General features: G+C 40.8%; 1 protein-coding gene across 1 annotated transcript in view; it reads left to right on the top strand.

Moving 5' to 3' along the window:
- Positions 1-26,773, top strand: part of RSBN1L (round spermatid basic protein 1 like) — a 125,014-nt gene that overhangs the window by 61,610 nt on the left and 36,631 nt on the right. The window contains exons 3-5 of the mRNA XM_073619591.1: positions 4,126-4,760; positions 20,570-20,707; positions 25,732-25,874. Coding sequence (XP_073475692.1) covers positions 4,126-4,760; positions 20,570-20,707; positions 25,732-25,874 — 916 coding nt within the window. The remainder of the gene's footprint in view (positions 1-4,125; positions 4,761-20,569; positions 20,708-25,731; positions 25,875-26,773) is intronic.

Genomic DNA, 26,773 nt, shown 5'->3' with positions numbered 1-26,773 from the left:
GCTCGCTCATTTGCTGTGTTCTCCCTCTGTTCTTCTTCCGATGTTGACTCAACGCTCTCTCCCGCTCTAATGCTGGGTGCACGGTGTGCCCCTACTCATATTGGCATGGGGCGGGGTCACCGGGTCATGTCACCCAGAGGCTCCGCCCCCTTATGACTTCACCACCCATTATGGCCTGGGTGGTGACGTCATAAGGGGTGGACCTCCAGTGACCCCGCCCCATGCCAATATAAGTAGTGGCACACCGCGCACCCAGCCTTAGAGTGCCAGAGAGCGTCAAGTCAACATCGGAAGAAGAACAGAGGGAGAACACAGCTGAGAAGACCCAGCAAAAGAGCGAGAAGATATATACGCCTAGCTGCCAGACACAAGGAAAAACAAGGAACCTAAATAGGACCTTAGTTGCAAGAAGGTATATTGCCCTATGGGAGACGCCAGCCGCACCTTGGCATTGCTATCTTACAAGATACGTTTGACCATCACAGCTTCTTGCAATATACCTTCTTGCAACTAAGGTCCTATTTAGATTCCTTATTTTTCCTTGTGCCTGGCGGCTGTTCGTACGTATGGCTTAAATCTCTGACTATTCCAAATTGACAGCTTTTTGTGAAGAATGCCTTTTTCTTTGTGATCCAGGGGAGATGCATTGGTCTTCTGACTGCTCTGGCCCCAGTAGGGGTGACTTGATCTGAGACTGGGGCTCCATCTGGCGGTTCTTTCCTTCCTTGCTTGCTGGCAGATTTTTTAGTGGTCTGTCTCGGTTTTTGCTGCTCTTGAGCCATGATTTGCATTTGTTGCATCACCAGCACACAGGAATAACCTTGCAAAACCTGGAATCTTATAACCTGTTGTCTCTGAAGAAGACCTTCACTATGTTTCTTGAAACGCGTTGGGTTTCTTCTGTCCCATTTTGGACATTTGATCCCTAGGTTATTCCATTGGTTCGATTTGATGTGGTTTTATACACCATGTGTTTGCTATATGTGAGCCAACTTTTTACATATATTTTCTGTATGTTTTTTTAATAAATTGTGTACTTTTAAACATTTCATTGCTATTTCCGGTCCATTAAAATCCTATTTTTTGAGGAAATTTTTTGTTCATTCTATGTACTAGGGATGTGGACCTGATCAGTTCATCCAGTTAGTTGGCAAAATTCTCTTCAATATATGTAAACATGTTGCTGTACAAGTTTGTATGTTAAGACACACATATTGAGGTGTTTTTTTTTTTTTTTGTTTTTTTTTTTTGTTTTTTTTATACATAACTCATTTTTTAATCATGTACTTTTAAAATATTCGTGGCACTTCATGTTCTTTGAGGCATATGTAAAGTCCTGCACTACATATATGTAGTACCCCTTACCTTTTCTCGAATATACATATGGGATGATGCCAATAAGAACATCTTTTGCAATAGTGGTTTCATCCTTAGGCCACACCATATTACCTATATGTATGGGGTAGTCTTAATATACCCAAGTTGATTGATCAACCTGGGTACAACCAGCCTGTCAGATTTTACATGCAATGTTTGCTAGCAAGTATTATAGCCACTAGCAATGATCATTGTGTTCTCTTGCTGGGGACAGCTACTCCACTGGGAGAACACAATGGCTCCGCAGGAGGGATTCCCCCTTTAACATTGTGGAGGTTGCAGGAAAGCAAATCGCTCCGTCTCTGGCCGGCTTTAGGGTTCTGAGTGTGAAAGGTTCCTTTTTGTTAGTTTACGACAATAGATATATAATAAGCAAAATAGATTTATGTTTTCATAATCCCTTGCTGTTTATTTGTTCCTGACCCTTTATTTTTAAATCGCCCCAATACAGTTTGGTGCAAGCGAAAACGCACTGTGGTTACTGATGTGTGGAGATGCCATTAAGAATTAATGGTACCCCTGCTCATCTGCTAAAGTGCAGTGCGTTTCTCTGTGTTGGGAACGCACGCAATTTCACACGCATTCCCCACCTTCAGATATGTGAACCTAGCCTAAATGTAGGTCTGTGGACAAAATATCTTTTCCGGCTTAACTGGTATAGTTCATCAGTTTAGTGTTTATTATTATTTTTTTTTTTTTTTTAATACAGGGAGTTGGCTTGATTTGCCATTGATGGGTCAAGAAGAAATTTGTAAGGTTATATTAGCAACTGCTTCACTGGAGTGTTTCACCTCTTACCTTCTCCAGTAACTGCATTAGACCCTCAGGCACACAGATGGTGAGTGGGTGAAAATGTGTTGGGTATAAATTTCCGGGTGTATTTCCCACCCCTAGAGAGCTGCAGGTGTCATATACAGCCTGCCATACATGTGAAAGGCTGTATGCGGTCATTCCCCTATAAATGCTGATACACAGAAGCACATCAAATTTTACACTCAGCATAATTTCATCCTCATTGTGTACAGGAGACCTTAGAATAGAACGCACGTTTTTCATTTTTTATTTTATCCATAATTTTACCATGCTACCGTGAACATTTTTTTTTAGATTGTTTAACTGGATAAATGTTCAAATCTTACAATATAAAATGCTAATGTTATCTAATTTCCTGAAACGGAGAAAATGCTTATGCGTAGATTGTCCGATTTACTAAATCGGACAACTTTTGTCTGTTCCTGCCCAAATCAGACAGTCGTGCTCAGCCTTGTGAAAAGTGAATGACAGGAGGTTAAAGCTTCATTTGAAATTGATGGCCTATTGCGCATTGTTGTGAGGCTTCTCATGGTGCTGCAACTAACACCGCCTGTGTCCTCAATACAGAGTGCTTGATTAGCAAAAGTTAGATATTCACTTAACCGCTGTAGGTAAAAGCAGCATACTGGTATGTTGCTGCCTACTTCTGGATTTAGGGCACATGCCTGCACGCCCTCCAACTGGCTCCCGCTGTGATTGTACACTGCGGGAGCCTGTCGGTAAGTCCTGGCCAATGATTCATGGCCGAGTCCTGCTGATCGGCTGTTTACATTTACAGCCGAGGGCTCTGTGTTGACATTCAGCATAGAGCTCTGTACACAGGTAGCAATCTATCAGTTTCTTATCTCTGCAAGGCAGGGATGAGAAACTAAGAGATCATTATTAAATAGCAGCACAATTTACACATAGGCACATATTTAACCCCTTGATCGCCCTAGATGTTAACCCCTTCCCTGTCAGTATCAGTACAATGATCGTGTATATTTTTAGCACTGGTCACTGTAATAATGTCACTGATGTCAGTGGCAGTTAGTCAGTTCCCCTCCAGCGTCAGTGTCAGATTGTCCGCGGCAATATTACAGTGCCATTATAAGTCGTTGATCGCCGCTATTAGTAGTATAATAAAAAAAAATAAATAAATAAATTCCAGTGTGTGTGTGTAGATAGATATAGATATCTATATCATAGTTTGTACTCACTATAACCTTCACGCAAACCAATCAATATTAACTTATTGGGATTTTTTTTAATCAAAAACAGAATACATTTTGGCCAAAATTTATAAAGAAATGTAGATTGATTTATTATTTATTTGGATATGTTTATAAGAAGAAAGTGTCTATATGTATGTATATATATATATATATATACATATATATATATATATATATATATATATATATATATATATATATATATATATATATTTATATATTTTTTATTTTTTTTTTTTTATTTATTTTTGATTATATTATATTATAACATTATATATTTTTTCAAAATGTTTGCTCTTCTTTTTTTTTTTTGGTTTATATCGCAAAAAAGGAAAAAACCCAGTGGTGATCAAATACCACAAAAAGAAAGCTCTATTTGTGTGAAAAAAATATATAAATTTGGTTTTGGTACAGCATTGCATGACCGTGCAATTACCAGTTAATGTAGCACAGTGCTGAATAACAAAAATGGCGTGGTCATGAAGGGGGTAAAATCTTCCAGGGCTCAAGTGGATATGAATATTTTTTTTAAGAAACAAATGTGTCCTTCATTTTTGACCACTGAACATGTGTGGTTTTGTGGTGTTCTACCAATTGTAAGGCATTTAGTGGACAACAAACAGTGTTTTTCCAAGTTGGTAATTGCAAAATTCGGCCATACCTGTAGATTGTTTGGGTGTTTTAAAATACCTATGCTCTCTAAAATTTTATTTTGTTTTAGACCCGAATGAAAAGCCAAAACCAAACACAGATGAACTGCAAATTAAAAAAGTCAAGAAGAAAAAGAAGAAGAAACACAAGGAAGGTGAGAAGCGTAAACAGCCGAAAATGTACAGCAAATCCATCCAGACAGTCTGCTCAGGCCTGGTCTATGACATGGGAAAATATGAGAACCCAGAAGCCAAAGTAGAAGTGGATGAGCGTTTGAAGGACTTGGTCGTGAAGGTAGAGGACAAGAAGGTTGCTCCAGAGAATGAATCTCCTTTTGTGTCTCTGAAGGAGCCTCGCGATCAGCACAAGCCCAAGCGGTTGGACTCTTTGGAATTCAAACACCTCATTCACATAGAACATCAGCCCAATGGTGGAGCATCTATAGTACATGCTTACAGCAGTGAACTCTCTCACCTGTCTCCCATGGAGATGGAAAGGTTTGCTGACGAATTTGTTAGTCTAGTCTTTAGTGAAAATGAAAATTGTGCAGCTTATTATGTCATGGGGATTGTGCATGGGGCAGCCACGTATTTACCTGACTTTTTGGATTATTTTTCCTTTAAATTTCCCAACTCCCCAGTCAAAATGGAGATCTTGGGGAAAAAAGACATCGAGACCACAACTATTTCCAACTTCCATGCTCAGGTAAGAGGAAGGGGCTGGTTTTATTTGCTGCTTATATATTCCTTAATTTAGTGATATATTTTAATGAAGATATTTTGAAAAGTTAAAGCTGTTAAACTGGTTGCTTTTAAGAGATTATGGTCTAAGGTATAAAATTAAACATACTGTAGATGTTGAAAATGTAATGTTCACATTAAATAGGTTTTATATTTACAAAAATGTGCTGGTTAGGAGATTATAAGCAGAAGAAAAATTAACATGTAGTACTTGGCCTAAGTTTTAAGTTTACATTTGTGGCAGACCTAGTCACTCCTCGATCTGCTGACCTCAAATTTCGGTCCAATTCCTACTAGCTTAGCTGAAATTTGAACAGTGTATGGCCCTGCTGTCAACACTTATGTCAAAAGCAGATTGTTCCGTCGATTTTTGTCAGTGGAGTTTATCAGAAAATTGTTGACTAAACAGCGCCTAAATCTGATCACAGAACCCCCCTTGCTCTTGGTTGGGTCTTGTATCTTTTCTGTTATTGAATTGACTAGAAAACCTGTCGAGTTTGTTTGCTGCACAAAATTAAATTTTTTTGTGATTCAGCATTAATTTGTTTTGACCAGAAAAAATGGGGTTGGCAGCATGCATTTTTTTAACTCCACTTTATTTTAATTTTTTCCAATAAGCAAAAATTTTTTATACAAAAGACAGTAAAATACATTCCACAAATGCATTTTGAAGTTGTAAATAAGATGACATATAACAGTTGGTTCACTCCCCCCTTTCTCCTATAAATATTAAATAACGCGTGTTGTATATTCTGTGTATTGCTTCAACTGCGCTTAGGTCACTTAGAAAATCGCTAGCATCCTTTTTGCAGTTTTTAAGGGGAAATTAATATTTTTGGGTCAGTTTTATTTAAATTTTTACCTTTTTAAAGAACAAGTTTTAGAACGGTACATCCTCATTTACCTAGTTATGTGTTCATAAAAATCTTTAGTCTGAGTGGGAGAGAAAAGGGTGGCGTTGCAAACCATTCAGGTTTTATTATATTGCACAGCACACAGGGCACCATCTTTCCTCAGCTAATCTCTGTGGTCAGCCGCCTCAACCGCTGGATCGGTTCCCGGGTCACCGATTATCTAGGCGAGCCTGAAAATCATGGGGGAGGGGAGGGGGGGGGTGACCCCTCCCGCAGCTATTAAATGTGATCCAACACCGACTGCAAATAACAATACCATTCTGCCATAACCCCAGTATTCACTTCAAATCGAGGACGTATTTTGACTGTGGCCTGGTTGTGAAGTGGTTAATAATTTTTCATGACCTTAAAGCGGTATTACATTCAAATACCACAATTTTATTTTATTGCAGCTTACCAATTCTTAGATGTTTGGCTGCGTTCAGTTTTTTTGCCAATAAGGCTGCATTCACACTACAGCGTTTTGAATCGTGGGCAGATCCGCAGCAAATCTGCCCACGATTCAAAACGCTGTAGTGTGAATGAAGCCTAAGTGTCAATTTTCCACCTCCTTAACATTTTAACACTGACAATGGTTATTACAATGGTTTTGGAGAGGAGGTGGTGGTTCTACTTGGCAGCACATTTAGGGGTACTTAAGAAAATTATTGGTAGAAAAAAATCTGTGACTGTGGTCAGCGACTTAATACTGCTTATTTATTTGCAAAGTAAAAGTTTGTGCCAAGGTAAAAAGGGGGGGGGGGGGGGGGGGGGTGGATTGTGTGTAGAAGATCCACAGAGTAATACTGCAGCTGCGTTTTCGAAAACTCACTCTAGTATTTTAGCTGCCAGCACCTGAATTAATCATTGGTGGAGTTTTAAGAGTATATGCTGCCTTCTGTAATCTGGCAAGAAGAGGAAGGGGTGTAGGACAGTGACTGTTGAGTCCTCTCCCTTGGGTTGCACCAGCTGCCAGTCCATTAATGTGCCTCTATCGAATAAGACCTGCTCCAGCAGTATCAATTCTCCCCTGCTCTACACTCTTTATAGAACACTAAGTGCAGCTTTGGCCTTCCCTGAACTGCAATATACAGGTGATCCACCAGATGGTACTACTTCACTATCAGCATCCTCCATGGCCCAGACATCCCTCATGAAGGGATGCCTAGTCCTTCAACCCACAGCAGGCCTAAAACCCCAGAGGAGCCCCAATTCAGAGATCCCAGCATCACAAGCCATACCCCAATCATCCTTAGAGATAACAATGGACACACTACTGCATATAGGGTACATCCCAAAGAGACCCCAGCCCACTTAGCCCCATGTCCTACCCCTATTGAGGGTTACAGTTTACACAAATAGACTGCAAAGGGGTATTCAAACAAAAAAGGTTGGGTCAGCAGAAACAACCTTGTTGCTAACACAATGTTACTTTTCATTGATGGCCACCCTTAAAATGTGATTCTGGGAGAATAGGAGCTTATGATGATCTGATGAGCAACAGGTTTCTGTCCTGCTTTATGGTTAGTCTTGTGCTATTGCAATCCATTTCAATGTGGGTTTCTATATTTGGACCACTAATGACATGATCTAGATTATTTTAAAAAAATCAGCATATGACCGTTTGTAAATATATCTTGAAACAGCTCACCATTCCTTTAAAAAGCGTTTTGGTTTTGCATGCTTTTTACGAAGAGTGAGACATGTAAGGTAAATTGTTTTATGTTTGTTTTTATTTCCCTGTCTTTGCAGACACAACTGTGAAAAGCATATAGGAAATATGGAATATTTGTCTTAATCACACAGTACAAGACACATGCTGGATATTCCATTCCATAGACCCTGGGTTATAGGCTGGTACCTTTCTGGTGATTGGACGCCTGGCAAGGCTTTGCTGGACATGCCCCCCCATGGCTTACCTCTATTTACCTCTATGACCCTACCCTTCTCCTTGAGAGCTCTGTTTTTTGCTAGCTTCCTAGCATCCAATTCTAGCTCTATCCCAGGCATGCAACAAGGGCCTACCTGACCTCAAGGCAGATTTTTCTGCCACCATGTCAGACTTTCTCAGACCACTGATCACTTTACCACAGCCATCCCTGTCCAGAGCACAAAAAGCACCTTCTCTGCCTTTGCTGTCTCTGACAGAGTTTAATAGTCAAATTCCTCCTCTAGAACAGTGGTAATCAACCCTGTCCTTATGGCCCACTAACAGGCCAGGTTTTATGTATTACCTTGGGGAGATGAAGACTAGAATACTGCAATCACTGAGCAGCAAATGATATCACCTGTGATGTATTTCAGTTATCTTGCAAATCTGGCCTGTTAGTGGCCCCTGAGGACAGGCTTGATGACCACTACTCTAGTGGACACAAAAACAAGTTAGCCTCAGATGATACACCGAGATGAAACAAATCTCCCTACATAAGTTTGGCATGTATATCTGCAGTCTTTCCCTTTTTTACACTCTTTGGAAAGTGCAGATTGCGTTACAAATCTTTCTTCCCCATTCAGCAGTGGGTGTGGCGTCTGAGCATAAACTGTGTGAGAGCTGATTGCAAGAAAAGCACACCCCGCTCCACATAGGCGGAGGAACGAAGAAACATGCAGAGCTATGCTGTGAATAGACCAGCTCTCTGCTTATCTATCTCTAAGTTCCCTCCCCGACAAAATCTTCCTCACATCTTGCCTACCTTGTCTGGCTTATAGTACCTTCCAGCAGTGTAGGCGATTCTGTCTCTCTCTCTCTCTCTCTCTCTCTCTCTCTCTCTCTCTCTCTCTCTCTCTCTCTCTCTCTCTCTCTCTCTCTCTCTCTCGAGAGAGAGAGAGAGAGAGAGAGAGAGAGAGAGAGAGAGAGAGAGAGAGAGAGAGAGAGAGAGAGAGATCATTGGTCAGCATCTGTCTTCTCTGTGAGATCCGCAAGCTGCCGAGAGGAAAGCTGCCCTTGTAAACACAGAAGGCTTCAGTGTTTACAAGTGACAGTCGTGAGTGAAGGCCATGTTTCGGCTGAAAAAGGCCTTGGTGTGAGGGCCATATAAAATGGCCTGGTGGGCCTGATTCAGCCTGCAGGCCTTGTGCTTCACACGTGATCGAAGGCAAGCAGTTCCTGATTTGCAGCCTGATGGGCAATAAGGACTTAACATGGATATTTTAAGGGACTTTTGGCAAACTACTGCTCCAGTATAAAAACTGATTTCTCAGCCACAGCACCAGAAGTGTGTACAGCAGGACTCTGCAGGGCATTGGCTGTAAAAGCTCAGTCAGGTAAGATGCCTTCTAAAACTTATGAAGCGTTCTTTCATCTTTTCAGTAAAAGACCCAAGGGTACTTGTCTGTCTAGTGTGGGAGAGAAAGCCCCTAAAGGACCACATACAGTATGCAACTGAATACTATCCCGGAAACTGTCATCTTTATACAAGAAATGTTTTGTTGTTTTTATACTTAAAGAAAAGGTTTCAAAATTTGTTCTCCGTCTTTCAGGTTTTTACTGTACATTAGTTTGTCCTACTTCCCTATATCCTGTTACGCAACCTGGTCTGGTTTCCTATCCAGCAGAATGAGGTAGTTTAGCATACTCTTAAGCATCTTGAGCACAACTCTGAGATATTTGTCAATTCTGTCAAACAGCAGTGCTAAACAGTAATAAATCTGTTCCAGACCTGTACAAAGCTCTCATGGTTGGCTGGCCTAAATTCCAGATGAAGGGGGTCACAAATACACAAAACCTGTTGCAAATACTTGCAGAGCTAGAGGTAGCCTTGTGTCTAATGCTGTCACTAATTTGCTTGATCTATGTTCCCCACAACATCTTTATTAGCAAGTTTAACATGAAAGAGGTTGGGGGAAAAAAGAATTGTATTGATCCCTTAGCAGTGAAGGTAAATGGTAGATTTAGACTTATTGTGGAAGATGCCAATGATTTGCTCCTTTGAGTTTCTTTAATTTTAGGGAGAAATAATGTTACCGGAACTTTACAAGGCAAAATGTATGCTATGGTTAAACACACTAGTGATTTTTGCTATTCCTAACCTACTTTGGGGCTTCAAAACCAAAATAAAAAATGTTCCTTACTTGAGCTGACAAAAATTTTTACCGATTTCATAGGGCTGGGGAAAAAATCGATTTGAATCTTGAATCAAGTTGAGAGGTCAAATCGATTCAAATTTTCAGCAAATCCATTTTTTTAGATTTTTTTTTTTTTTTTTTTCACCAGGACCGGTGCTGACAGCGCGCCAGTCCTGAGGAGCTGCAGGCAGGAGTTTTTAGGCGAGGCCGCGGCTTCGGCCTAGTCTGTGAGGCCGGATGCCGCGGACTAGGCCGAAGCCGCGGCCTTGCCTAAAAACTGCTGCCCGCAGCTCCTCAGGACCGGCGCGGTGTCCATCAAAAAAAAAAAAAATTTGAATCGTGAATCAAGGTTTTTTTTTTTAAAATCGCAGATTTTTTTTTTTTTTTTTTTTTTTGCACAAAATCGCCCACCTCTATAATTTCGGTATGTTGTGGGCAAAATGTTGCTGTTTTTAAATTGTACAAAAACTCCACTTTTGTTAATGCCAATTGGATTTTAAGGGATACTATAGACCAGGGGTGGAGAAATGAATATGGAATGCAGGAGTCAGCTCCATTGTCAACTAGAGCACCTGTTCTCAACCTCAGTACTCAAGTACCAATGTTTGCAGGTTTTCCTTTATCTTGCACAGGTGCTTTAAATCAGAGTCCATGGTTTAGTATTTTGGACAACTATTTTATCTAAGAGAAATTCCAAAACATGGCCTGTTGGGGGTAATTGAGGACTGAGGTTTAGAACCACTGAATAAGAGAACCTCAAAAGTTAGCTGCCAGCTGTAATCTTTAAGGAGAATTCATTACCTAGAATGTGTCCATCCCTGCTATAAACAAAGACAGAAGGATCCATAAAAGTTGAGGAAAGTTTTTTTTTTTTTATTTTTTATTTATTTTTTTTTTTTTTGTAAATAGGCACTTCCTGTATTAGACCCTGACCTTTCTTGTCTTAACAAAACCCCCAAGTTCCCCTGGATGATAAGCCCGTGTTCAAAGCTTCTGGGCTAAGGAAAATCCTATTTCCATGCTTACTGCCTCAGCCCACAGGTAGACCTTTTATTACCCATGGTCTTAACCGCTTCCGGACCACCCACCGTACTTATACTGCGGCAGGGCTGCGCAAAATCACTTACCTGTACATCGTTTTTATGCGGGCAGTGTAGGGGGTGTTTGGACACAGCGGGAGCCAATCAGTGAGTCCGACGACCGCCGCGGCCCTCAGATCGTTCTGTGGAGAGATGGATCAGCGGTGTGCCACAAGGCAAACCACTGATCTGTCAGGAAGCAAAGGAGAGATTTTTGTATCTCTCTTTTCCTCCAGTCTGTCCATCCCCCACACAGTTGAAAAGCACCTCCCAGGCACACACCTAACCCCTTGATTGCCCCCGGTGTTAACCCTTTCCTTGCCAGTGTCATACAGTGATGAGTGCATTTTTCTAGCACTGATCACTGTATTGGTGTCACTGGTCCCCAAAAAGTGTCACTTAGTGTCCAATTTGTCCGCTACAATGCAGCAGTCCCGCTAAAAATTGCTGATCACCGCTATTACTAGTAAAAACTATTTTTAAAAAGTCCCTATATACAGTGGGGACGGAAAGTATTCAGGCCCCCTTAAATTTTTCACTCTTTGTTATATTGCAGCCATTTGCTAAAATCATTTAAGTTCATTTCTTTTCCTCATTCATGTACACACAGCACCCCATATTGACAGAAAAACACAGAATTGTTGCCATTTTTGCAGATTTATTAAAAAGAAAAACTGAAATATCACACGGTCCTAAGTATTCAGACCCTTTGCTCAATATTTAGTAGAAGCACCCTTTTGATCTAATACAGCCATGAGTCTTTTTGGGAAAGATGCAACAAGTTTTTCACACCTGGATTTGGGCATCCTCTGCCATTCCTCCTTGCAGATCCTCTCCAGTTCTGTCAGGTTGGATGGTAAACGTTGGTGGACAGCCATTTTTAGGTCTCTCCAGAGATGCTCAATTGGGTTTAAGTCAGGGCTCTGGCTGGGCCATTCAAGAACAGTCACAGAGTTTTTGTGAAGCCACTCCTTTGTTATTTTAGCTGTGTGCTTAGGGTCATTGTCTTGTTGGAAGGTAAACCTTCGGCCCAGTCTGAGGTCCTGAGCACTCTGGAGAAGGTTTTCGTTCAGGATATCTCTGTACTTGGCCGCATTCATCGTTCCCTCGATTGCAACCAGTCGTCCTGTCCTTGCAGCTGTAAAACACCCCCACAGCATGATGCTGCCACCACCCTGCTTCGCTGTTGGGACTGTATTGGACAGGTGATGAGCAGTGCCTGGTTTTCTCCACACATACCGCTTAGAATTAAGGCCAAAAAGTTCTATCTTGGTCTCATCAGACCAAAGAATCTTATTTCTCACCATCTTGGAGTCCTTCAGGTGTTTTTTTTAGCAAACTCCATGCAGGCTTTCATGTGTCTTGCACTGAGGAGAGGTTTCCGTCGGGCCACTGTGCCATAAAGCCCTGACTGGTGGATGGCTGCAGTGATGGTTGACTTTCTACAACTTTCTCCCATCTCCCAACTGCATCTCTGGAGCTCAGCCACAGTGATCTTTGGGTTCTTCTTTACCTCTCTCACCAAGGCTCTTCTCCCCCGATAGCTCAGTTTGGCCGGACGGCCAGCTCTAGGAAGGGTTCTGGTCGTCCCAAAGGTCTTCCATTTAAGGATTATGGAGGCCACTGTGCTCTTAGGAACCTTAAGTGCAGCAGAAATTTTTTTGTAACCTTGGCCAGATCTGTGCCTTGCCACAATTCTGTCAATGAGCTCTTCAGGCAGTTCCTTTGACCTCATGATTCTCATTTGCTCTGACATGCACTGTGAGCTGTAAGATCTTGTATAGATAGGTGTGTGGCTTTCCTAATCAAGTCCAATCAGTATAATCAAACACAGCTGGACTCAAATGAAGTTTTAGAACCATCTCAAGGATGATCAGAAGAAATGGACAGCACCTGAGTTAAATATGAGTGTCACGGCAGTGTCTGAATACTTAGGGCCATGTGATATTTCAGTTTTTCTTTTTTAATAACTCTGCAAAAATGTCAACAATTCTGTGTTTTTTTGTCAATATGGGGTGCTGTGTGTTCATTAATGAGGAAAAAATGAACTTAAATGATTTTAGCAAATGGCTGCAATATAACAGAGTGAAAAATTTAAGGGGGTCTGAATACTTTCCGTCCCCACTGTATATCCCATAGTTAACTTTTGCGCAAACCAATCAATATATGCTTATTGGGATTTTTTTACCAAAAATATGTAGCAGAATACATATTGGCCTAAACTGATGAAGAAATTCAATTTTTACTTTTTTTTTTTTTTTTTTGGGAATGTTTTATAGCAGAAAGTAAAAAATATAGTTTTTTTTTATTCAAAATTGATCAAATACCACCAAAAGAAAATTCAATTTGTGGGAAAAAAAGGACATCAATTTTATTTGGGTACGGCATCGCACAACCGCGCAGTTGTCAGTTAAAGCAACCCAGTGCCGTATTGCAAAAAAAATCGCCTGGTCAGGAAGTGGGTAAAACCTTCCGGAGCTGAAGTGGTTAAGTTACTGCATGAATGGCTTGGATGAATCTCCTCTATGCACATTCGCAGGATGTCTTAAATGCTGGTCAGCTGAGCTCCCATGCAAAAAATGCTTTGAGCTGTTAAGTTGAAGGTGAACACCTTTTTGGTCTGTCCTTGGATAAGTACAGCAGGGAGATCACAGGGGGTAAGAGGGCTCTCCTCCCCTAGAAGGTGGTTGGCACCTCTACTAGTAGCTCTTTTACTCCTGCAGTTAGGGTGGATACCTTTGCCAGAATGCCTCCCTTACAACTTAAAAGCTCATTAATATCATGCCGCAGGCTTTGTAAAAAAGATGTTTGACCTGGAACTATGCAGGCCAAAACGCGTGGGGAGGAGCCAGGTGACGTCACGGACGAACACTAGAAATAGCGGCTAAATGTTGGATCAGTGTTGCGCATTTAAATGCAATTTACAAGTGTTAGCTTTGTGAGTGTAATAATGTATCAATAATAAATTGGTTGGCTTTTTAACATACTACAACATGGCAATAGGGTTGCACCGATACCACTTTTTTAAGACCGATTACAAGTACCGATACTTTTTTTCCAAGTACTCGCTGATATCGATTACCAATACTTTTTTTTATGTCATGTGACAGTGGCACTGATAAGGTGTGAACTGTGTCAGTAGTTTTTAAATTTTTTTTTTTACAATTTTATTTTTTACAATGTATTTTTTTTTTTTTTTGGAGGGAGGGGGAGTGGACGGTGTCAGTGTTTTTTATTTTATTATTTTTACAATTTTTAACCTTTATAATATAATACACACACACACACACACACACACACACACACACACACACACACACACACACACACACACACACACACACACACACACACATACATACATATAATATTTATTTATTACAATTATTTTTGGGGGGAGGGGAGGAGGAGAAGTGGCTGTAAGGTGCTTTATTGAATGGAATTCTACTTTAAATATACTTCAATAGCCACAAAGAATTTCAATTCACTTTATGTGCACCAAATGCCTTTGCAAACACCAATATTATCTTGTAAAAGTGGCAGTAACATCATTGCTATGTTGTAAATGCATTTACAGGTGTGATTGCACCTTTTAACTTTTACTACACCTGAAGAGATATCGGTCTCTAGATTAGGGTTAATTATGGCCAGATACCCAGCTTCCCTCATAAAGAGAACCAAGTAGAAATGTTTCCTTGCTGGACGGTCCAGAAAAGAGCATCTAAGCAGGTAAGCTGCAATATTTTAACTTCTTTTTTTTTTAAGTTGTGCTAAATGAATGTGGACATGTAATAAATATAAAGTAGGCGTTATCCCAAAGTGACTGCAAAAGTGGAAATATCCTTTTAAAGTCGTTTTTTTTAAATATATTTCCAAGTAGCACATTTTTAAAATATATTTTCACCTATGCACTCACATTGGGATAACACCCACTAATACAGGGTTCGACAAATCTCAGGCACCAGGTCGCCATGGCGAATAGAAATTGCGTCCTGACGCTTGGGCTTTTGTCAGCCCATTCCCAGGTTTGAGCAATTTCTACGCTCTGGTAGCTAGTTACTGACCGCAGTCGGCTAGTTCTGGGATAGCGTCTGTTAACGTCCTCCCAGAGTCCCGCCCCCTGGGCATGCTCTGTTATCACTGTGTCCTTCCGACACAGCGGATCACAGATCGAGGTAAAGGGCCAATCACAGCGGCCTTTTACTATGTGATCAGCTGTGTCCAATCACAGCTGATCACATTGTAAACAGACTGAAAATTGGTTTATTCTTCCTGTGTTGTGCATCTGTAAAGATTAGGGGTGTTGAAAATGATCAGCGCATCGATGCATCACGATGCTGCCCTTCTCAATTCGTCATCGATGCGGTATCCAGCATAATTAATTGTGCCTGACGTCTTTCCAGCTCCTTCCCCTCCCCCCGTACAGCAGTGTCTTTGCTGGAATGACAAGCCGCCGATCGGCTGGCTGCACCTGGTGCCGTTACCCATGCTCTCACCCTCCTCAGGATTTGTAGATCTGGACAGTGACACCGGTCATCTCCCCGATGGACGGGCGCTCAGCCGCACGGAACTGTGACACACAGATCACTTCAGTTGTCTTGACATCCGTGGAATGAAGCATAGAGTCGGCTTTGGGAAACGAGCTGCGAGGAGAGGAGGAGGGAGGGTAGGAGTGCTCCGGAGGTGAGAGATCAGCCTGTCATGCTTGATATATGTGCGGGTGAGTGTATAGAAGTGGCACATCCCCCACCTGCTGCACCTATCCAGTGTGTGTGTGCTGTTTGCTTAACACATTGGGGGCTGCGTAGTGTACACTCTTTTTCTGTCTAATTTCCTTCATGAGATTTCCCTATCATCTCTCCCCTCTGGAAACATCCACTGATCTGCAAGCAGTATATTTCTTGCTGATTTATGTCTTCCTTTTTATTTTTTCACCTGTTTACTATCCAAGTTGCTAACAAAAGACCCAATGATTTGTTAAAGTGATATTAAAGGGTATTTTTTTTTCTTTAAAATAAAAGATATCGTACTTACCTGCTGATCTCCTGTATCATGTCTGCGGTCTCTGATCATCTCCTGTACTATGTCTGCAGTCTCTGACCATCTCTTGTATCATGTCTGCAGTCTCTGATCATCTCCTGTACTATGTCTGCAGTCTCTGATCATCTCCTGTAGTAGGTCTGCAGTCTCTGACCATCTCTCGTATCATGTCTGCAGTCTCTGACCATCTCTTGTATCATGTCTGCAGTCTCTGACCATCTTCTCTAGTATTTTTGGGGAGAGCCTGGAGCAACTTTAAGTTGTTGTCTGCTGTGTTTAGACTTTGTTACATGCAGAGAGTGTTTTTCCTTTTTTTTAAGAACAGATAAAATTTTAAAAATTGAGTTCTCCAGACTGCTTGAATTTTTTTGATGAAAACCATGTGCACTTGCACTGTAATCGTGATGCATCGCAGAATCTAATCGAATTGTTGACATGATCGTAAACGAATCGTGAGGCCAGTGGAGATGCGCACCTCTAGTAAAGATACACATCAGGTTACATAAGAGAAGGGGTTTTGTCATTGAAAATAAAACTTTGTTAGAAAAAAACTGACTCCTAACTTTTTTTTTAGCTGGCTCTTAGATTCAAAGCAAATTTGTCAAGCTCTGCACTAATATATTTCCACTTATGCAACCACATTGGGAGAACAACCCACTTTTTTATGTGTTACATGTTCCCAGCCACATTGCATAAACTAAGAAAAAAACTAAAACATTTCTACTTACATTTATATTTTTTAAAACTGAAGTTTTCTTCTGATATGTAATGTTAAGGAGGGGGCTGTGGAGCTAATGTTTACTATGATTAGCCCTATCTGTACTGTGCTGGCATATCTCATTATCAGTTGTAAAATAGATTTCAGCACTGTCTGTCCTAACAAAGTTTAGTGTTATTTTGTGTTTTGCGGTGTGTTATGGTTTTGTGAACTCAATCTGTTTGTTTGGAAAGATTACATTTCTTCTAATTGCCCCCACGGGCTACTCCAAAAAATGTCTAGAAAGTTTTTTTTGTTTTTTTTTCAGGTTAAGTATGTGGTGTGAATGGAACTCGTACTGAACCAAACGTATAATGGGAGTACACTTTAAGGGGTCAGTCAGCTGAAAAGTTTGAGACCCCTAGTTTAGAGACTGTTTGTTCTAATGGGGAAAGGGGCAAAAAGAATAGCACATAAAGCCCTTCCTGAACCAAGTCCACATAACATATTATAAGTTATTCTAGAAGTTGGTGCCACTCAACTTTTATTTGACACAGTCATTACATTTTGACTGGTTAGGGCTTTCTCTGTGGTTCGATTGTATCCTCTGTAAAGTGACTTATAACTATGTGCTTATACTTCCTGACAATATTTTTATTCTGCTCATTACTACTGCTATGTGCTTATTTAATTGAATAAAACTGTTAACTTTTATTAAAAACAAATACTGAAACTGAAAATTTGGTTATTGAGGATGTCATTGAGTCGTGAAAACTGTTGCCACTAAGAATATTTGTTTTCGCCACCTCAAACATGACAGTTTCAATAAAAATGTATAAAAAACAATTGCAGGGTGGGAAATCTATCTCAACAGAACAAGCCGACCTGCAGTTGTAGCAGTTAGAGGGTTGATTCAAACCATTTAACACTGACCGGGGAGCGTACAGTGGCCAGCTTTTAATTATGTAAATCCTTTATCCCAAAAGGAACAAAACAGTTTGCTGTAACGGCTTCTAAAGTGTTAGTTGAAGTTTGGCTTCAATAAGTAAATGTAACACTACCCTTCCCCCAGACTGACAATGTGGCTGCCAAAAAGTGTCTTTGTGCTTCTTTGTTCAGAGTGGGGGCACTCTAAATACAGAAGGTGTATTATTGGTAAGATCACCAAGTGAAAATGGAGAAAAAATGGCCTAAAAAATGAAAACGAATGCAGCCACCAAATCTTATGATTGCTGAGCCGCAATATATTACATTTTTGGTTTTGGGTTTAATGCAGCTTTAAAGTATAACCAAAGACAGAACTTTTTTTTATTTTGAATAGAGTAGTAAGGGGATAGAACCACTGTCCGGTTTTAATTGCTGCCTGTGTCCCCATTAGGGAGATTCACATTCCTGAATTGTTCTGATTACCAATGTTCCCGGGAATTAAAGTGAGAGTAAATTCATCATTTTGAGTTGTCACCAAAACAGAGTGGAGAATGGAAATGTTTGTTCCCGTGACAACTCTTTAAAGCAGAGCTCTACCCAAAAGGGGAAGCTCTGCTTATTTGCCTATCTCCCCCCAGCATCCGTTCCCCAACCTCTTCTGTGAGGAGTGTAGCCAGAAGTATCAAGGATTGTGTCACTTCCGGTTTGAAGCCTAGTACACACGAGCCGAATGCCGGGCGACATCGGCTGTTTAAACCAAAACTGGCCGGCATTTGACCCGTGCTGGAAAGCCAACAGCCGACCAGCCTCCCGATTAGTGCTCTCAGCCAATGGTTGAGAGCACTGATCGGAGTGTCCTGGGGGGCCTTCCCCCTGTCAGAACACAATAGCTCAGTGGGGTAGATCGTTGTACTAACATCAGATAGTTAATACAGTGGCTCAGTTTCTGGGTTGAATGAAAAAAAACTGATTGTGTGTACAGCCATAGCCAAAAGTTTTCAGAATGACACAAATATTATTCACGAAGTCTGCTGCTTTAGTGTTTTTAGATCTTTGTCAGATGTTACTGTGGTATACTGAAGTATTATTACAAGCGTTTCGTAAGTGTCAAAGGTTTTTATTGACAATTACATTAAGTTTATGCAAAGAGTCAATATTTGCAGTGTTAATACTTCTTTTTCAAGAACTCTGCAATTCACCCTGACATGCTGTCAATCAACTTCTGTGCCACATCCTGACTGATGGCAGCCCATTCTTGCATAATCAATGCTTGGAGTTTGTCAGAATTTGTGTGGGGGATTTCGTTCCCCCGCCTCTTGAGGATTGACCACAAGTTCTCAATGGGATTAAGTTCTGGGGAGTTTCCTGGCAAAAATTTCAATGTTATCACTTATCACTTTTGCCTTATGGCAAGGTGTTCCATCATGCTGGAAAAGGCATTGTTCGTCACCAAACTTTTCTTGGATGGTTTAGAGAAGTTGCTCTCGGAGGATGTTTTTGTACCATTCTTTATTCATGGCTGTGTTTTTGGGTAAAATTGTGAGTCGGCCCACTCTCTTGGCTGAGAAGCAACCCTACACATGATTGGTCTCGGGATGCTTTACACAGGACCAATGGTAGCAGTCACCTTTTCTTCTCTGTACGTGTTTTTTTCCGGATGCCCCAAACAATTCGAAAGGGGATTCATCAGAGAAAACGACTTTACCCCAGTCCTCAGCAGTCCAATTCCTGTACCTTTTTGGAGAATATCAGTCTATCCCTGATATTTTTCCTGGAGAGAAGTGGCTTCTTTGCTATTCTTCTTGACACCAGGCCATCCTCCAAAAGTCTTCTCCTCGCTGTGCGTGTAGATGTACTCACACCTGCCTGCTGCCATTCCTGAGCAATCTGTGCACTGGTGGTGCCCCCATCCCGCAGCTGAATCAACTGTAGGAGACAGTCCTGGCGCTTGCTGGACTTTCTTAGGCGCTCTGAAGCCTTCTTCACAAATGCCGTGAAAATGTTTTTTTATGGGATTAGGTTCATTTTCAATGCAAAGAGAGACTTTGCAATTAATTGCAATTCATCTTATCACTCTTCATAACATTCTGGAGTTTATGCAAATTGTCATAAAAACTGAGGTGGCAGACTTTCTGAAAATTAATATTTGTGTCATTCTGCAAACAGATCGCAATAAAGGTAAAGGATTAAAAATGTTTTTAAAAATGTAAATAAAACAAAATAAATCAAAACACCTCCTTACCTACGTCGAAATGGAAACCACACTTGGTTCCGGCATGCATATGTAAATGGTGATTGCACCACACGTGAGGTATTGCTGCGAACATCGTAGTGAGGGCAATAATTCTAGCGCCATAGCCCATGTTCCACTCTAAAGTGATAACCTATAAAGGCTTTTAAAACATTGTCTATGGACAATTTTAGGTAGTGTAGTTTGTCGCCATTTCGCAAGCTCGTGTAAATTTAAATCTTGACATGTTTGGTGCCCATTTATTCTACGCGAAATCATATTTTATATTTCACAAATTGGGTATTTTATTGTGTTTGTGTGCACTAAGATTCGTTTAAGTGTATTTTTTCTTGAAAATGCGTGTGCGATGAACAGCTGTGCAAATATCATGTGATATAAAAATATGCAACAGTCACCATTGTACTCTTCTGGGCCGCTGCTTTCAAAAAATGTTTAATGTTTGGGGTTCTAAATTTTTGAGCCAAAGAAATTGAGATTTTTACATGTATGTAAAAAATGTCAAAATTGCCCTGGTAGGCATGTGGTTGGGAGAGGATTTTTTATAAAGATGTCCCCTTCCTCTTGAGTAGGCAGGACAGGAAGTGAAATGAAATCTCCTCCCTAATGAAACCCAGATGGCAGAAAGACTTTTAACCTCCCAAACTCTTATCAAAAAGATTTTACTTTAGATATATTATTCTATTGTAAGTGTTAACATTTTTGAGATTTCTTGCAAAAATGTTAATTCAAAATGTGGTTTAGGAAAACTGATTATTTTAGGTTTGTTCTAGAGGGGGAATATGATCCCAGGTGCCTTAGGATATCTTTTTGTGTTTTGTGCAGGTAAAGAGGACGTACTCTCATGGTACATACAGAGCAGGTGCAATGAGGCAGATCAGTCTGGTGGGAGCAGTTGATGAAGAAGTAGGGGACTACTTTCCTGAATTCTTGGACATGTTAGAGGAGTCTCCTTTTCTGAAGGTAACAATTGTTATTGTGTCTCATGTACCTGTGCTTCAGTTTATTTTACTACTGACTTGTTTACTTGTTGGATGTTGTGTGTGTTTATATGCAGAGTTTTGGAAATCTTACAAATTAATAAACTGTTTTATATCATTTATATGGTCTGCATATTGCTTCCACTACAATAGAAAACGATGTACGATTTTTGGATATACAGTATTTCACAAAAGTGAGTACACCCCTCACATTTTTGTAAATATTTTATTTTTATGTATATATAATCTTTTCATGTGACAACACTGAAGAAATGTCACTTTGCTATTGTAAAGTAGTGGGTATACAGCTTGTATAACGGTGTTCTCAGGTGTGAATAGGGAGCAGGTGTGTTAAATTTGGTGTTTTCGCTCTTACTCTCTTACTGGTCACAGGAAGTTCAACATGGCACCTCATGGCAAAGAATTCTGGAATCTGAAAAAAAGAATTGTTGCTCTACATAAAGATGGCCTAGTCTATAAGAAGATTGCCAAGACCCTGAAACTGAGCTGCAGCACAGTGGCCAAGACCATACAGCGGTTTAACAGGACAGGTTCCACTCAGAACAAGAAGAAGTTGAGTGCACGTGCTCAGCGTCGTATCCAGAGGTTGTCTTTGGGAAATAGACGTATGAGTGCTGCCAGCATTGCTGCAGAGGTTGAAGGGGTGGGGGGGGGGTCAGCCTGCCAGTGTTCAGACCATACGCGGCACACTGCATCAAATTGGTGTGCACGACTGTCATCCCAGAAGGAAGCCTCTTCTAAAGATGATGCTCTAGAGAGCCTGCAAACAGTTTGCTGAAGACAAGCAGACTAAGGACATGGATTACTGTAACCATGCCCTGTGGTCTGATGAGACCAAGTTAAACTTATCTGGTTCAGATGGTGTCAAGCATGAGTGGCGGCAAACAGGTGAAGAGTACAAAGACAAGACAGGTGTGTCTTGCCTACAGAGTCAAGCATGGTGGTGGTAGGGTCATGGTCTGGGGCTGCATGAGTGCTAGCGGCACTGAGAAGCTACAGTTCATTGAGGGAACCATGAATGCCAACATGTACTGTGACATACTGAAGCAGAGCATGATCCCCTCCCTTCAGAGACTGGGCCGCAGGGCAGTATTCCAACATAATGACCCCAAACACAAGACGACCACTGCCTTGCTAAAGAAGCTGAGGGTAAAGGCAATGGACTGGCCAAGCATGCCTCCAGACCTAAACCCTATTGAGCATCTGTGGGGCATCCTCAAACGGAAGGTGGAGGAGCGCATGGTCTCTAACATCCACCAGCTCCATGATGTCGTCTTGGAGTGGAAGAGGACTCCAGTGGCAACCTGTGAAGCTCTGGTGAACTTCATGCCCAAGAGGGTTAAGGCAGTGCTGGAAAATTATAGTGGCCACACAAAATATTGACACTTTGGGCCCAATTTGGACATTTTCACTTAGGGGTGTACTCACTTTTGTTGCCAGCGATTTAGACATTAATGGCTGTGTGTCGAGTTATTTTGAGGGGGCAGCAAATTTACAGTGTTAAACAAGCTGTGCACTCAATACTTTACATTGTAGCAAAGTGTCATTTCTTCAGTGTTGTCACATGAAAAGATATAATAAAATATTTACAAAAATGTGAGGGGTGTACTCACTTTTTTGAGATACTGTATATATACACATGATCCTGTGCACAGCTGCCACCCTGTAGCAGTAAAAGTCTTATAGGGCAGTCAGCAAGTGGTTAAATATCTTAATCATACAGTACAGGACACAGGCTTAGTATTCGTAGGCCCTGAGTCATAGGCTGGTACCTTCAGGTGACTGGACACTGGCAAAGTTTTTTGAGGACATGCTGCATAGGCATCCCCTGTTTACTCCATACCCAAGAGGGTTAAGGCAGTGCTGGAAAATAATGGTGGCCACATAAAATATTGAAACTTTGGGCCCTATTTGGACATTTTCACTTAGGGGTGTACTCACTTTTGTTGCCAGCGGTTTAGACATTAATGGCTGTGTATTGATTTATCTTGAGGGGACAGCAAATTTACACTGTTATACAAGCTGTACACTCACTACTTTACATTGTAGCAAAGTGTAATTTCTTCAGTGTTGTCACATGAAAGGATATTATAAAATATTTACAAAAATGTGAGGGGTGTACTCACTTTTGTGAGATAATGTATATTAAGAGTGCCTGTGGTTTTCTTTTAGTCTCTCTTGAAACAGATTGTCGATATGAACCTAGCAGGCAGGAGGGAATAATTATAATCTTTTTCTCTCACGTAAAGTTGGGAAATTTTGCCTTACAAACAGGCCTTTTTTTCCCAACAAAGCAGCTAAGTTTAGCCTGGAAATATGTAAACTGAAGCCTAAAGCTCTGACTGCTTTCTGGAAATGGGTAAAGCCTAAATATCCATATGTAATATTTATTTGTTTAACAGTAAAAATGTCATATTTACCTGACTAAAAATATAATAAAGAAGCTATCCTTTAAAACAAATATGATGGATTCTCAAAAATCTTCCAATAACACACATAAATACCCTTCTCTTTTTTGTAAGTAAATTATCTTAATATTACTGTAAACGCAAAGAAAGGACTGCATCTCCAAGTCCTGAGCATATTTCTCCCCTTGTAGTGCTGGGTACTGGCTTTAGGGGGCCAATCGGCACGTATGGCAAAAAATTAAAGAAAAAAGCTGCTGAGCAAGCCTAATTGGGGTGAAATGCGTGACTTGGGGGTGGGGACCATATCGGAAGTTAACCACTTTGATTAAACTTCATGGTGAGACTTTAATAAATTGCAGCTTGTCCTTCGTTTTTTCTCATATCTTCATCAGGTTATGCGCAAAACTAGAACTGATAGCATCAGGAACCAGTAACAAAGTGAAACCAAATTCGAGGTGTACAGAAAAGGTTTTATTTTGAATATATGTAGCACCAGGGACTTCAGTAGGACCTCTTCTTTAAGATTAAATTCAGGTGGCGGTATAGTTATCTGTTGGGTTAAAGTGGATGTAAACCTGATTCATGAAATTTGAAATAGGCACATATATCTGTAGTGTTTACCAGGGTGCATTTGATGTAAATCAAGTCGATTTTAAATCACAATTTTTAAAGAGCAACTGTCATCTCTGTCCCGCAGCGGCTCCTCGTCTGACCCACTGTTGACTCACCAACAGTCCCATTCACTTTAATGGGATGGCTGGTGATGCGGCAGTGATGCAACAAGGTGAGGTACGTGGCGGCAGCAGGTGAGTGGATGCCCGCTAACAGGCGCTGCCATGATGGATCTGAATTGACAGGTGCTCTTTAAATGTAAGGACTTATTCTTGCTGGTAGTTAGAATCTTTAATATTTGCAAACATATTGAAAGTTTCCTATTTATAATAATAATCTGTCAGGTTAGTAAAACGACGATATCAGAACCGATTCAATCATAGTTTGTTGTGTACATATAGAAATATTCCTGAACTTTGTTTTATCTCACGGTTACTGTGAAATTGTGTGACTGCATCAATGCAGTGCATGTTATCTAAGCTTGCAGAGCTTGGATTCATTGAATGAGTTTACCAAAAATGTAAATATTGCAGAATATACAGCCTCATGCTACATAACTAAGCTCCATTTCATACTGAAGAAACTAAATTATTAATGTATCTTAAATAGAAAACTATCTTTTAGTTACATTTTTACTCCAATAGCATTTTATTAAAATAAATTTTGATAAAAAAATTTTAAAAATCTGATTTAAACAAAAAAAAATCCTATTTTTTTCATTTATTTATTTTTTTAAATAAGCTGATTTTTATCCACCCTGGTGTTTACTTGTTTCTCTCCAAAGCCCTACGTCCCATGTCTTTCTGCTCTTTGGTTCCTCTGTTATCAGCATGATAACTTCTCAGAAACAGGAGACAAAACCAGCCTGAAATTTGTGTCCTGGGAGGTTGCTATAAATATATTAGCAGAGAGCTTGTCTTATAGCACAGCTCTGAAAGTATCCTCCTTCCTTCAATGTGGAGTGGGAGTGTGTGTCTTTCCTCCAATCCGCTGTTACACAGTGTAAGCCCAGACACCACTCCTACCGCTGAATGAGGAAGTAAGAATTTTAAAGAATATAACAAGCTGAAGACAGCAGATATACATGTAAAACTTATGTAGGGAAATCTGTTTCATCTCTGTGTATCATCTGAGGCTGTTCACTTCACTGGGTATAGGAGCGGGTTTACATCCATTTTAAGGATACTAGTTTTCAGTGTTAAAGTGACTTGTAAATTGAAATAAAAAAAAAAAAATTACAATCATGTTATACTTGTCTAATCTGTACAATGGTTTTGCTCAGAGCAGCCCCTATCCTCTCCTGAGGTCCCACTACCAGCGCTCCTGGCTCCTCCCCCCCGTACTGAGTGCTCCAGTACTTGTCTTGCTTCATCTGCTGCCGCCTCCTCCATGTCCAGTTAGGAGAGAGCATAGCTGCTTTCTGGCATGGCACTGAATCTATATCGGGCTCATGAAAGTATTTAGGGGAAGCTGTGCACAAAGGTTTTTTTTTTTAATGCATAGAGTTAATTTTTAGGGTTGTATAAGTTTTAGTGTTCGAGGACACTAAATTGTGCTGGGGGAGCCCACATACTTTTACTGCAAAGTTACCTCTCAATTTGCCCTCCTCCTCTGCACTAGCTGGCAGTTCAATCCTCTCCACCATCGAGAGCGCAAGCAAGTGTACACTGGACTGTGCATATGCTGCAAGCAATGTACACACATAAAATGCAAGAAAATAGGGGAAGTACTTGTGCTTGCAGTGAATTGTTCTTCCCTTGTGAACTTTTATTGGTAGAAATGTTCTCTCTACAACCTGTGTTAGCGAGACCAAAATTCTACAATTGCATCGATTAACACAAGGGCACTATATACATAGGACTTGAATATTGTATAAATAATGCAAGTAACTTTTGCTACTGTTTGATTTCATGTTTAACAGCAATGTGTACAAACTGACTGTGTCAAAATTTCACTTGAATGACAGCGCACTTTGCCGTGGGGAACTCATTCAAGCCTGGAGCTAAAAAGCCGCAAAGAAAGCGATGATGGTCCTATAATGTGGGTGCGCCCAGGAGAGCAGATGATCCCTGTGGCTGACATGCCAAAGTCTCCATTCAAAAGAAAAAGGTACATAGAGATTTCAGGCTAGTCCTAGGGGATTTATGTTGGTACCATCTATGCCTGGAACAATAACATCACAGGACTTATGTTCAAAAACCTAGTTTTAACACAAAAGTAGTGTAGTTGCAGCACTCAAATTTTACAACTTTCTCCTTCTATTAGAAAATCATATAATTATTGGTGTTCCATACTTGAAGAGTATTGTTTGGAGATGTTTATACAGCAAAAGGGTGCATTCTGGCCAGTGGACTACTGTATTGGAGACACAGCAGTGCCCTACCTCGACATTTAGTCTGGCAAGCTTTGCAGCTCCGTTCACATGCTCCAATCATCTGTGGATAAATAGTTGTCATTAACCACTTCCTGCCCGAAGGTTGTCATATAACGTCCTAAACTTTGAGTGGAGATTTCTGAATGATGCCTGCAGCTGCAGGCATCATTCCAATATCTTTTTTTTTTTTTTTCAGCAGGGTGACTCCCACCGCCCTCCGGTGCTTCTCCCGGCTCGCCAATGCGACCGGGAAGCCGGAGAATGAAGCTGGTGGCGGTTTACCATAGAGCTGACCGTGGACCAGATGTATGACCCTTAGAGGCCAGAAGCAACGTCACTTCCGGTGCTGACAGATGTAAACACTGCTGTTTGTTTTTTTTTTTTCTTTTTTGTTTGCTGGAAAGCCTGAGATCGTGCTTTCGAGCAAAAAATTATGATTTATACATGTAGGAGAGGAATGCTAGAATTGGTCCGGTATGGAAGTGATTAATGACGCTTTACAAGTATCAATCCCCTGGTCCCCTGCTGTTCTCAGTGGTTCAGTCTGTCAAACCCTACGTTACTATACGAGTCAGTGGGAGGTACCACTGAGTCTAGTGGGGCACCAAGCATCCGTCACTCCCAAAAGTGTTGA

This window comes from Aquarana catesbeiana, linkage group LG03 (assembly GCF_042186555.1).
Source record: "Aquarana catesbeiana isolate 2022-GZ linkage group LG03, ASM4218655v1, whole genome shotgun sequence".
In the NCBI taxonomy this organism is placed as follows: Eukaryota; Metazoa; Chordata; class Amphibia; order Anura; family Ranidae; genus Aquarana; species Aquarana catesbeiana.
Note: the sequence above shows the minus strand (reverse complement) of the source record. Positions and strands in the feature narration are given on the sequence as shown.